We start from the raw sequence: 13,403 nt of genomic DNA on the forward strand, positions 1-13,403 counted from the left end.
TTTCCACGCAGGTAAAACCAATGCAAGTCCCTGATCAAGGCACAACCCTTGAGCTTCAGCACTTTAGCTCTTCTGAGCTCTTTCTAGAAAGCTTTAAAAAAAAAGCTAAGATTTCTCTATTGGGTGAACAATTAATGGTCTATTGGGTGAAGGTGGAAAGGTGAAGAAGGGGCTGCAGACGGCTGCAAGGCGTTCCAGATGGGTCCAGCTGGCTCTGCAGAGAACCCACTGCAGGACTGAGCTGAGCCTGACAGCGATGCTGGTGGTGCTTCTCTGAGAACACAGTCAAGAAAAAGCAAAGTGTGCACAGCAGTGTGTAGTGAGGAAAAAGTGAGAAACAGCCCCATGAGCACCGCGTTCAGAGAAAAAGGAGCAGGAGGAGGTGCTCCCAGCCGTGCAACTCTGTCTGCCCCTACAGAAGAGAAGGCTCCAGGGAGACCTCATAGCAACCTATCAGTACTTAAAGGGGGCTTATAAAAAAGATGGAGAAAAACTCTTTGCTCAATCAGATATTGACAAGGGGAAATGGTTTTAAACTACAAGACAGGAGATTTAGGCGAGAGGTTAGGAGGCAATTTTTCACTCAGGGTGTGGTGAGGCACTGGAACAGGTTGCACAGAGAGGTTGTGGATGCCCCATCCCTGGAGGTGTTCAGGACAAGGTTGGATGAGGCCCTGAGCAACCCGATCTAGTGGGTGGCAACCCTGCCTGTGGCCGGGGGAGTTGGAACTAGATGATCTTTGAGGTCCCTTCCAACCTGATCCATTCCATGATTCTATGATTGTGGTCAGGATGCCACATACATGCTACAGCCCAGAGGCAGGGAAAGACAGAGTACTGCCTACAGCATCAGGCAGCATAAGGCCTTGAAAGAAGATACTAGAAGATGATGTGACTCAGTCTGTCTCACCAGCCCATGGCGCACTGGAAGGAAGCCATCACTCTCTAGCTGTGCAGCTTTCTACCAGCTGAATCACACCACCGCCTGCCTGCCTTTGCTGTCCTCGGTGCATGATGGCCGGCCTTGTCCCTGCACACTCTGGGTTGTCTCCTTGTGCATCCATTACATTCCTCTGGGAGAAAGGCAGCCCAGCCCTGCGTGGAGAATTAGGACCTTTTCCTGCCAGCCATCCCTTTGGGCACCCACAATGAACTGATGGGTGATTTGCAGATGAGGATCAGCCATCTGACACCAGCAAACTGAAGGAGTCCTTTGGTGCTTGCAGGTCTCCAAACCAATCTCTAACAGGGCCCTTGGCTCCACAAAAACCACTGTATGGTCAGGGTGCCACAAGTGGGGTGAGGGAAGGGACCCTTCCTCTCTGTGTGGCATTCGTAAATCCCTGCTGGACACTGTCTCAAGCCTGGGGCTTTCCAGCACTAGAAGGGTGCTGTCAGACAGGTACAAGTGCAGCGGAGGTCACAGGCTGAAGACCAAGAGGCAGGAGAAGGGTCTCAGAGGGCTAGGTTTGCTCAGCCTGGAAAAGAGCAGGAAAATGGGAGGTGAGGGTGATGGCTGCAGCCGGTGGGACAGAAAGACAGAGCCAGGCTCCTCTTGGACCAAGGAGGGGTGAGAAGTAAAAACTGGAATGCAGGAAATTTCCATTAAATGTAAGAAGTTTTTTCACCCTGAAGATTGCCAAAACTGGAGCAGGTCCATCAGGGAGGTTGTGAGATTTACATCTTTGGAGACAGAGAAGTCTGAGCTAGGCATGATCCTGAGCAGCCTGCCCCAGCTGTCCATGCTAGAGAAAATGCTTGGGCCACAGACCTCCTGCGGTCTCTGCCAACTGTAGCCATCCCATTATCTTGTGAATGAGGGTCCAGTATTTGCAAGGCAATTAAAGAAAGAGATTAAATATATATATATATATATATATATATACACACATGTGTGTATATATATATATATTTTAGGCTTCGTTCTGTCAAAATCAGAGTTCAGATTGGTTTGGTGACTACACCTAGGGCCTTGCCTTCTTCATTTCATATGTCAAAATGCTCAGGGATCTATTGGTGTATAGAAGAGAATGATTTTCCTGAAGCAGCAGGGCAGGGGGAAGGAATTTAACCCAAAATAATTTAATCTTAAATGATAACAGAATTGCAAGTGTCTCTGGAGATGAAGGCTAATTGTCTCCACAACAGCCAAGTTGAACAGCAGGAAAGATACTGTGAAAAGGACTCATGCACAGTGCCCTTTTGTAACGTCATGTGTCCTGGGCCCCAAAATGTTCCAGAGGCAGAAAAACCTCACTTTTCAACATTGTCCCAGAGGGTTCACAGGTATCTTGTGCCGAATTTCTCTCAGCTGTAGAACCACTGGGGATTTTCAGCCTGCAAACAGGAAGGAGATGGGTTACAAACACAAATGCCTGGCTATTAAACCATATTTTCTGGTTAAGTGCAGGGTAGAGAAGGAGAGCTCTGGATCAAATTATGGCATCAGGTATTGCCTTTTCCCCTAGGCAGAGACTGTGTTGCTGTCTCAACAAAACGTTAGGGAATGGTGTATTTCCACAGAGATTTGTGTCAAAAAAAAAGAGAAGCCAGGTGACTTCCCCACTCTTTCAAGCAGTTTGCTGAAGCCAAAATCCTGCCCTCTCTGCTATGGGAAACACTTCTTACCCCCTCTCCCTCCACCTGTATTCCTCTACTGTGCATGGTCACTCACTGGCTGTGTCGCAAGACTGCATTTCCCCAGCACTGTGGCTTCATGTTATCTGGCTTCACAGACCTTTGCATGCAGATTCCTCCTGTGGTGGGGCACATGCTGGGCACTTGCAGCACATCTCTAATACTGAGGCTGTCTATTGCATCCCCTCTTCCAACTGTGAATCATCTCTTAAATGGTTAGTCTATTCTTTCATATACTTTTTCATGTGCCTCCTGAAAGCAACAATTCATCTCAGCTGTTTTTAGAACAACTTCTTGTTTGTCAGGTGCTAGCAGGACTGGAAGGTTTGGTCTCTATAGCTGCATGTGGGACACACAGGGAGCCTTGGAGAGACTTCAGTGTTGCCTGAAACAGAGGAGTGTGAAGACCATGGTGAAGACCTTGGCTTTTGCGCTGCCACCAGTTGACCACTGCTCTGGGGGAGGGTGGATGGTGCAGAGCAGGTGGGTGGGCAGCCCCCTGCTCTATAGAACTGTCCACATTTACCCCATCTCTATGAGCAGTGAGGATCCAGACAGGGGTTTGTTATTGTCATGTATTTGACATATAATTTGACAATTTATTGTTGTCAAATTCACTGCCTGGGCACTTAGGACAAAACCCAGGAATCCCCATTTGGGTGCTAAGTAATGCTTGTCCCTGGAGGTTTACAGACCCAGCAGGGCTTTGCCACTGGGTTTGTTGTTCACCAAAAATATAGGGACAAAGCCCAGCCTGGTACCACCAAACCTGAGGCCTCTTCAGCTTCATGCAACATCCCCCTGAACCTTAAACCAACCCGTGGTAACCCAGATGTGGCAAAACAGAATGCTTTCAGAAGAAACATATGAAAACAGAAAGCCACAGTTAGAAAAAAAATAAAATAAAAATAAATGCACACACGAAATGCTCCTCAACCCGTTGTGTTAATACACTGCGCTGCTGCTAGTGCACCATGGTTCTGCAATGGCAGAGATATTCAGATGGCTGTTTGCCTCCCAGGTGAGGAGGAAATGCAGGTGCCCCCACTGGCTGTGCAGAGCCACAGTCACTTCATGGCTGGAGAGCTAGCTGTGTGTGCTGGGGCTGTGCCATCACGGTGAGACCACGCCGGCTCCAGCCCTGGGCAACACAAGGAAAGGCAGTGCTCTGTGGCTCTACCTGGGTGCAGCAGCTCTGCTCCCTTTCATATTTTCCCAATTATTTGGGCTGCATTATATTAAATTGAGGGTAAACCCTCATCCTGCCATCTGTGCTCCGCTTCTCTCACTGCTGTGCTCAAAGACCAATCTCACCATCTTTTAGGGTGTGCCGGGTGTTTCCTTGAGGTTGTAAAGCCACTGGGGCAGGGGCTGTGCCTTTCCCCTGGGTCACCATTGCAGCACAGGCATGGCTGTGTGTCCCTGCTACGAATTGTGTGCCCCAGCCCTTCGCCTGGGCTGAGCTCAGCCTTCCTGCCTCCGAGTCACCTCCATCGTAACGGAACCATAGTGGCTCTCATTCAATGCAGAATCTACGGTGACAACAAATATGAAGTCCTCTGCTGCTAATTAATTATCTCAGATCCCTTCCACATTACAGTAGATGAGCAGCAAGGCTTCAGGAGTATAGATACTTTAGGATCAGCTTTGAAAATAAACCCAAATAAGCCATTTTTAGGAGATCAAACTGACTCCTCCTGGAAACCATTGCAGGGGAAGAGCACCTGTTTATTAAAAAGAGACAGCAGGGATCAGGACATGAAAGGAGGCTTTGTCTCCTTTGCTATTACCTTCCTCCATTTGCCAGTATTTTAATGCTTTTTATTCTGGTGTGCGGGGAATCTCAGGCAAAAATCTCCCACCTCCAAAAGCATCAGGCACAGAGAAACCCCTGCTCCCGGGCCCTGCCCGTCACGGAAGCCCATGCCACCTGCAGCGACCCCCAGATGAGCACCTCTTCGGTGACTCTGGGCCGGGGGCTGCGAACGCCTGGGGGCTTAGGGAGGGGCTTGCTCCGTGTCTGAGATGGAGGGAACGCGATTTGCCTTCTTCCCGGGGACCTCCAAGCCCTGCAGGAACAGAGCGCAGCTGGGTGCCGGGGAGGGAGGCTGCAGAGGACATCCCCAGGGGACTCCCCGTCAGCTCCCCCCCCGAGGGCAGGGAACCACCGCGGGGCCCGGCCGCCCCGCGTCCCCCCCCCCCGAGATGCGGGGGTCTCCGACGAGCGGGGAAATGCCGAGGATGGGGGGAGCGGGGAGCAAGGCAGGAGCAGAGGGGCGGCGGGGAGTGGCCGGGGGAGCATCCCGGGGCGCGGGGGGCGCAGACTGCGGGAGCATCCGCGGTGGGAGTGGGGAGGGGGAGAGCGGGGGGGAAGGACCGGCAGAGGGAGCATGCCGGGGGGTGGGAGTTCCGGCTGCGAGAGCAATCGGGAGGGGGGCGCAGGGGCTTTCTGCGGTGAGGAGGGCGGCTGCGGCGGGGGATCCAGCCGCCAGAGCATCCTAGGGGAGGAGGCCCGGTGCAAGCCGTGTCGCGGGGGGCGGGGGGCTCCGTGCTCCAGAGCATCCCGGGGGATCGGGGGAGGCGAGGGGGGGTGGAGGGGTTACCTCTGCAGCATCCCGGGAGGGTCCCCACCTCCCTCTCTCGCAGCGGGGCCGACTGCCGTGTGTGTGTTTCCCCCCCCCAACCACCACCACCACCACCACCTCCCCAGTAGCGCGGCACGGGGCGCGCCCGCCCCGTCCTTGCCGGGAGGGCTTCGCCTCGCTGCGGGGCCCGGCCGGCGGCGTCCGGGAGCACGGCGGGGACCGCGGCAGCGAGGCTGCGGCTCGGCTCCACGCCTAGGGGCGCCGCGCCGGGAGGAGGGTCCGGGTCCGCGCCGCTCCGCCCCGCCGCGCCCGCCCGCCCGCCGCGCCGCAGCCCCGCAGCCCGGCCGCCGCCGCCGCAGGGCCGGCGGGGAGCGAGCGGCAGCCGGCGGCATGAGGCGCGACCCGGCGCCCGGCTTCTCCATGCTGCTCTTCGGCGTCTCGCTCGCCTGCTACTCGCCCAGCCTCAAGTCGGTGCAGGACCAGGCGTACACGGCGGCCGTGGTGCTGGAGGGCAAGGTGCAGTCCGTCGCCGCCCCCCCCCCCGCCGGCGGCGGCAATGACAGCCGCGGAGGCGCTGGCCCCGCCGGGGGGGTGCTGGTCAAGGTGCTCGACCTGTGGCCCCTCAACAGCGGCGGGCTGCAGCGGGAGCAGCTCATCAGCGTGGGCTCCAAGGCGCCCTGCTTCAAAGTGAAGCGCAACCACCGCTACATCTTCTTCCTCGAGCCCACGGAGGAGCCGCTCGTCTTCCGCACCGCCTTCGCCCCGCTCGACACCAGCGGCAAGAACCTCAAGCGGGACGTGGCGCGGATCCTCTGCGCGGACTGCGGTACGGGCCCCGGCGGGGGCGGCGGGGGGCGGCGGGGGGCGCCGGGCCCGGGCGGCCGGGGGACGGCAGCGGGGCGGCGCCGGGGCAGCGGGTGCCCGGCGGGTACCACCGGCGGCACCGTGCCCCGCCCGGGCTGGGGGCCGCTCCACCATCGCCCGCACCCCCCCGTGCCGGCCGGTACCGGGGCTGTGCCTGGCAGCGGGCCCGGCAGCGCACCCCCCGGGCACGGCCCCGGGGTCTTGGTGCGGGTTACGGCGGTCCCGCGCCCCCCCCTCCCCGGCTCGAGGTCCCGGTCTTGCCCCCGCTGCCCCGGTCCCCGGGCGCCGCGCCAGCAGCGCAGCCCCGAGCCCCGGTGCGGGGCGCGGAGGATGGGCCCGTGGCCCGGCTCCTCTCGGCCCTTACCGGCGGCTTCGGGGCGCTGAAGCCTTCCGCCCCCCCCTCCCCGACCACCCCGTCGGGTGCTGCTTTCCCCGGTTTTCCTCGGTAATCGCGGCCAGCCCCCGGCTGGGAGCGCCGTTACCAGCATGCGGTGGTGGCTCCGTTAACTCTGTGCGCACTGGTGCTGCCTGGTGCATTCCTCTCCCCAGACGTGTTTACTAATGCAGAGACGGGCCTTTCCCCGGGCTGGGCGAGGGGCCTGGAGCAGATGCTGGCTCCCCAGGTGTGCTGTGAGCGCCGGGAAGTTTTGCCTCCTTCAAAATAACGTTCTCATTTTCTGAAATTGTTTGTATTGGATTTTATTTTTTTTCTTCTTTGTTTGGTGCGTTTAGATTTCTGCCTTTGACGTACCTGCTCGGTTCTCTCTGTGTGCTGTGTACTGCTCCTTCGTTGCCTTTCTAAATGTGGTTATGAAATTACTTCGACAGGGGAGTGCCTGCCACAGCGTTACTCGTGTTGTGCCCGATTTTCTCTGCTGTCCTCCGGCAGGGTGAATACCTGCGATGGGCTGGGGGCGGGGGACCAGGAGGAGACAATGACTGCATTTTCCCAGGGTTAGGATCTGAGCTTACAAAAATGCAAGGCTGGCCCTTAGTCCAGCTTTAGCGCTCAGATCCTGTGTCATAAAGCCCCAACGGGGCCAGCGTGAAATGGAGCTCCAAGAGCTGTACTGTGTCGTTAGAAACAAATTTGAGTCTCTCGTGTTTGGTGGCTTGCAAGGATATACAGGGCCTGTCTCCAGGGAATTCTGGTTCTCCACTCAATGACAGAATGCTGCACTTGCCCATCGGGTTAATTGGCCGTTTGCCTCATTAGAGGCAAGGTGCTACACTGGTAATTCTTGGCTCCGTAATGAACATATGCGGGCTTTGTTGTTGTGTTATCAGATAGGTGTTTCTGGAGCAAATACTTTGCCATTCTGGGCTGCTGACCCCAGATTTTGAAGGCCAGACCTTTCTCTATTTTTAGCTACCCAAAAGATAAATTTAGAAGATTGCATTTCCTGGGAGAAAGGTGGAACCTTGCACATCATAATATGTTGTTGAGGAAAATGGGCTAGGACGGCATATGAGAAAACTAATTTGGAAGGCACTAATTTCATGTACATCTGTATGTGGGCCATCATGGACATAGAGGATTTAGTGAAATAGCTATTGTGAAGTTAAAAGAAAGATAAATGGGGAACTTCTCAGGTTTGCGGACTCACAATCGGGTGAAAGCACAACAAAAGGTACATGGCTTTTTTTTTTTTTAAAGAAGGAAGGATTGCAAACTTGTGTATCTGTGAGCAGCAGGGTATGGCTTTAAGAGGAATGGAGGCTGCTCCGTTGCTTTCTGGATCAGGCCCAAATTGTTATCATGTAGGCTGATGTAACAACAAGTTAAAGGATGTCATTCCGCTGTGACACCTTCTTGGAGCTGATGCTTTTGTTTTTGTGTTTTTGATAGTCTGAATAGGCTCCCTGGCTAAGGGACTCTGCAGGTTGTCGAGAACATCATCTCAGCAGAGCTATACAGCAGATGCAAAAGGAAAAAAAGCTGGTGGTTGGGAACTGTCATAACTGTGGTTTTGTCAAGTGACGAAGTTTAAATGGGAGCCTCAGCATGCTGCACTTGTAGTTCCCCAAGCAATGCATGCTCTTGTTTTGGCTGGGGCACCAGGAGGTTGGTTCTGAAGGTGACATTCCTGGCAGGATCTTCTGATTTGTAGCATCTGAGCTGCTGGAAAGGTGCATGGACTGGGAAACCAGGCCATGGTCTGTTTTCTTGCTCCTTGGTTTCAGCTGGGAGAGGAAATCTGAAGAGACACCCGTCTATTTCTCATTCTCGCTGCAGATGGGGGCAGTGGACAACTCTAAAATTAACAGAAGGTGAAGTGTCTGGACAAAAAGTGATCTCTGAGGGACAGCCATGCTGCAGCCATGCTGCATATGGTATTATAGAGCAAGGAGGAGAGGTGCTGGCACCACTGCTGAATGATCAGAGACGGACCTCATGGCTCTGATCACTATTCCTCCACTTCCAAAGATGGAGGCCTTGCAGGACCGTCTTCTCCCTGCTCTGGCTCTGTGCCTGGGTGTTTTCTAGTGATTCATACCCTTCCCACAGGCTAAGATGCTGTGTCCTCTGCTCTCACTGCTTGCTGAGGTCCAGGATGCGTTGCAGGACCAGGCCTGCGATTGGAGCACCTCTGTCTCTCTCCAATCTCTGCTGTTGCCTGCACAGCTTGCTTGGAGAAGAGAAGGTAGATGGTGAGGCTCTTCAGGGGTCCAGACCCTTGCTGGGCAGCGTTGGGAAGGCTGAAGGAGAGGGAAGGACAGCATGGGGCGTGGGAGGCAAAACGGGAAAATCAGTCTGTGCAGCTGGTATGTGCAGAGCTTCAGGAAGCCTGTGAACTTTGGGAATCTGTTGCGGGCCTCAGCTGGACTGCTTCGTGTCTGTCTTCCCCACGCTGAGGTCCAGAAATGGGGATTCTCATTTTGGACAGTCTCACTGCTGGGCAGACTCGGGAGGCTGGGACTTTCCTGCTTGCAAAATCCAGAGGTTTGCAGCCTTTGCATCTCTGCTGCACAGCCATGGGTGAAGTGAGCGAGTGTTTGTGTTCCCCTGGCACACAGGGAGCAACCTGCAAAGTACTGCTGGTCCGTGGTCCCAGGATTGTATGGGTCTCACCACTCACTTGGCCATCTTAAAACCTCTTCTGCACTGGCAGTATTGTTTTTTTTTCATGCTGTTATATAATGCTTCCTGTTACTGCTTCTCCTCCGGTCTCTTTTCTTTACATCCTTTAGCTCCTTAATTTTGGATGGTCTCTTATTTCCTCTGTGCCTAAATGCACAGATCAGGAAGAAGGAATAGGTGCAAAACCCAGCACTGGCTTTCACAAGTGGTGTGTCTGTGTGGCATGACATCCCTGCTTGGACCACTTCTGATTTGAGTCCAGAAAGGGGGATGTGGTCTGGATACTCCTCGTCCTCAAGGCTCTCTTGTATCATAATTTGCTTTCCACTCTACATGAACTGACGTTTCTTGTGCAAAAGATGTACCAGTAGGTATTTTGTATACTGGGGGGCTCTTGAATGAATGGTTGGGATTTAACCTCTTTGGGCACCGATTTCTGCTCCTACAGAGGAACAAATATCTTTCTGCCTCCATATGCAGGAAATTGCAAAGTAGATTTAATTAGATCTTGTACATCTCTTGGAGCACTTCACTCAAAATGCTGCAGATTTCCAGGACAAAGTACACGACTAGCCTGTAGGATTAGTTATCTTAGTCTGAACGGGTAATCTGGTGGTGGCAGATCCCTGGGAGGATTTGCAGGCAGAGGACCTGTTGTTGCAGCAGGTACTTTGTATAAGATGAGGTTCCTGATCAACACCCTCCCTCCTCACCCTGCCTTTTATTTTCCTGGTCAGAAGGTACCTTGAACTCAATGGGAATCAGAAACATGCTGTGGCTGTGTCATTGGGTTTGGGGACCACACATTGCTGCAGCTTTATCTGTGGATTCTCAGAGCCAGAGTGGTTTTAGCTGGCCTTTAAGGAGAGTAGGGAGGACTGATTTTGAAGGGCCCGCGGGAAAATACAGCCCTCTGGATTGTAGTGTAGGTGTTGCTGCCTGAAATAGCACCGACAACTTTGGACAAGAAGCTCATGCAAAAACATCCCTCTCTTCTATCCTGCAAATCATCTCACTTGCTCCACGGGTGGAGGGGAAGGATGCAGGCTCCAGCCAGGGCTCTCCCTGTATCCCAGGACAGCTGTGGAGCAGGGAGCGAAAAAGTTGGATTTTCTCATGTGCCACCTTGCTCATTAGAGTTGTCTGATTTTTTTTTTTATTTTTTTTTCTCACCACCTTCGGAAAAATCACACTTTCTTAGGCTCACAGAGGAGTGAAAACTTGTTTCCTTCTTTCTTTGAACTTCTGCAGATGGGGAGTGGTCACTGAGCTGCAGAAAGCTTTTATCCCTTCCAAGGGTGGCACCCTTCTCCTTGCTCTCTGCTCCTGGTTTGGTGGCACAAGGGGTTCTGCCTGGGCATGGGCATGGGATGGCTGTGTCCCCATGGCCAGTTCACCTCCTTGTCTCCCAGCTGAGTCAGCCGTGAGGGAAACTGGCAACTGAAGCTTTGCTCAGCTGGTGCTGCAGGTCCAGCTGTACCTGGAAGACCTGAGGATACACCCACCTGGACACATGCTGTGCATACAGCAAAACCTGGCTAGGTTCTCAGTCCCCATTTCAGAAACACTTCAAACGATGTATCTCCCCAAGGATCTCTATAAGTAACAGGAGGCTCTTGAATGATCCCAGGAGTTCTGGTTTCTGTATTGAGGGTCTCCCCGTACACAGCCCCTGGACACCAGCTGCTGCCCAGTGGCTGTCTTTGTGCCCTGCTGGCTAATAACCCTTAGATATGGGCCCTGAAGCATAACGGCCTTTCTAAATCACAGGCAACACCTTGTCTTGGGTTTGGATCTGGATCAGAAACTGGTGCATGCTTGGGAGCACAGAGGCAATAAACTCCATCACTAGGCAGAAAGGGAGCCATGTTCTACTGCAGCTGAGCTCCCCACTTGGGTTTGGGCTGGAAAAAGCAAAATGCACCATGATCACCAGGATCTGGGGCCTTAAAGCATCTGGCACGCCTCAAAATCTGCTGTAAAGTCCCTCAAGGTATATGGGCTTTGCAGCAAAGGCAGCACACCCTAAATTTTGGAGCGAGGGAGCCTCTCCCAGCCGGATCAGGCAGGGCTGCCAGTTCCCTGGGCAGCATGGCCTGGGTCCTGTGGAGAATGGCTGCTGCTCTGCTGGGTTTGGGACACTGAATGCTGGTGCTGGAGTGCACCTTGTCTCTGTCTCCCATCCTGAGTCATTGTGTGGCACTGCTGAGTGTAGAGGAGAGCTCTGCTGTCCTGGAACAAGTGTGCAGGATTCCCCAGGGATCTGTGCCTGCCTTTGACAGGCAAGAGTGCAGGTGCAGTGAGAAGGGCACAGGGGAGAGGTGTGAAGTTGTTCACTGGTGGGCAGCAGGTTTCCAAAGGGCTTGCAAGTCTGTGAGCCTGTGGGTTACTCTGGCTGCCTGAGGAATTCTCTCTGTGGAGAAACCTAAATGATAAAGTGACAGGAAGGGATAAAGTGTGTCCACTGAACCAGGGTGCACCGTGGCTGGCTCGCAGCTCCTGTCACTCTGCTGGGGCCTGTGCTGGATACAGCAGCTTGCTTGGTGCTGGTCATGCTGGCGGGGAGCTGGGCTGGCTGTAGCAAAGGGCCATGAGAGATGTCAGTAATTCTGCCTCTCCCCGTGCTCTCACTGCTGACCAGAGCAGGCTGCCAAGATGTGAGCACGCATCCTCCAAAGCTGCTGGAGCACTTTGATGTCTCAGTGGTACTGTTTAAAGGAGAAGGATCCCTGGGGAGCCATTCTCTGTGCTGTGCCATGCTCTGTCCAGTGCAGATGGTGGAGGACTCAGGTCCTCAGTGGAAGCTCGGAGATTGTGTGCAGCCAGGGGAGGCTCCAGAATAAGCTCATCTCCCTAGCAACTTTGGTAGCCAGGCATCTGCTTGCTTACTGAATTGGATATGCAGCACTCACACCCCCCCAGCGGGTGCGAGCACCTCTCGGTGCTTTCTTCTCAGGTCTGGGAGGATGTGGAGAGGTCTGCCAATTGCCTGAAATTTTGGGGACAGCGTATGGAGCTGGCAAAGCTGGGCTAAAGATCAAAAGGAAGATGAATCACTGTGCTGCTCTTCTACTGAATGACCGTGCTTCCAGTGCTCGGCTGCTGTGGTCTCAGATGCTGGGCCGTGTGCTGCAAAGCTTGGCCAGAAGGGTCAGTAAAAACTACTTTCACTTAATTCCTGTGGGCCAGCTCTGTCCTGGATAAGAGGGTGACCAATGTGGAGGAGGCAAAATGTGAAGCTCACCAGAACATGGGGTACCAGAGGAGTACCAGAGGGGACCAGATGATTTGCAACTTGAATCAAAATGTGTGCAGCTACAGACGGGCAAACATGGGATGTGATCAGGTTGGAGGAGATCACCTCTGTGCTCAGACGATTTGAAGAGAAGTTTTGTATGAATGCCACAGCAGACAGTACTGAAGATGTTACAGGGAGGGGGAGAGGTCATATTAGGGGGAGAAAAAGGAAACAGGAAAAGATACTCAGTGGGCTGGTGAGAGACAGAAGATGCCACCTTGGAGACCCAGGGCACTGGTGATCAGCTGAGCAGGGGTTTCTTGCCTCTTTGTGTGTTGGGATTAGCCAGCTCTCTGTTTCAGGGAATCCTCTCTGTTTTTTTGGCCTTTACTGCCCTGAGGTAGTAAAGGCGAGCAATTGGTCCCTTAAGGTATCTCTGCAATCCCAACCATGACCAAAGCATGACCTCCTAGAAACGCTGCTCAGGATGAATCAGGGGTTGAAAGTCATCTCGGCCTCATGGTGTTGGTATGGGCTCAGCCACCAGTGGCCCCAGCTGGTGTGGCACCTTGAGGATGGAGCTGGGTGGGCTGATGAGAAGAAGCTGTGTGCGTAAAAAGAGGCTAGAAGACGGCAACAGCCTTGACAGGGCTGGGGGAACTGAAAACAAGAGGTATCTGTCCCCTTGTCAATGGTAGCCTGGCGTGGATCTGTGCGAGAGCTGTCAGCAGAGCATTTTGACAGCAGGTTGGGTGGGCAAGCAGCAGTAATCACCCTGGTATGGGTGGCCTCCTTGCGGGCAGGAATAGGGATTAGAGAACTGCTCAGGTCCAGTCCCACTCTGTTGTAACCCAGGGACAAGGTACTTCAGCTCACAACTTGTTCCTGGCCAGGACAGTCCTTTAAAATCTCTTGCCTGGGCTGTGTGGCTTCAGTGATTCTTACTGGTCCCCCCACCTGCCCCACGCCCTGTTGGCCACAGCAGGACAGCACCAGC

General features: G+C 54.0%; 1 protein-coding gene across 5 annotated transcripts in view; it reads left to right on the forward strand.

Annotated features, from left to right (window-relative positions):
- Positions 1-5,564: 5,564 nt before the first annotated feature.
- The window catches only part of NRG2 (neuregulin 2), a 177,229-nt gene continuing 169,390 nt past the window's right edge, over positions 5,565-13,403 (forward strand). For 3 of the 5 annotated variants that reach the window (XM_084535264.1, XM_084535265.1, XM_084535266.1), the window contains exon 1: positions 5,566-6,048. In XM_084535264.1, coding sequence (XP_084391390.1) covers positions 5,613-6,048 — 436 coding nt within the window. In that variant the 5' untranslated portion in view covers positions 5,566-5,612. Of the gene's footprint in view, positions 6,049-13,403 lie in introns of all 5 variants that reach the window. The other 2 variants (XM_084535263.1, XM_084535267.1) reach the window with 2 other exon arrangements.

This window comes from Aythya ferina (assembly GCF_964211825.1).
Source record: "Aythya ferina genome assembly, chromosome: 14".
Classification (NCBI taxonomy): Eukaryota; Metazoa; Chordata; class Aves; order Anseriformes; family Anatidae; genus Aythya; species Aythya ferina.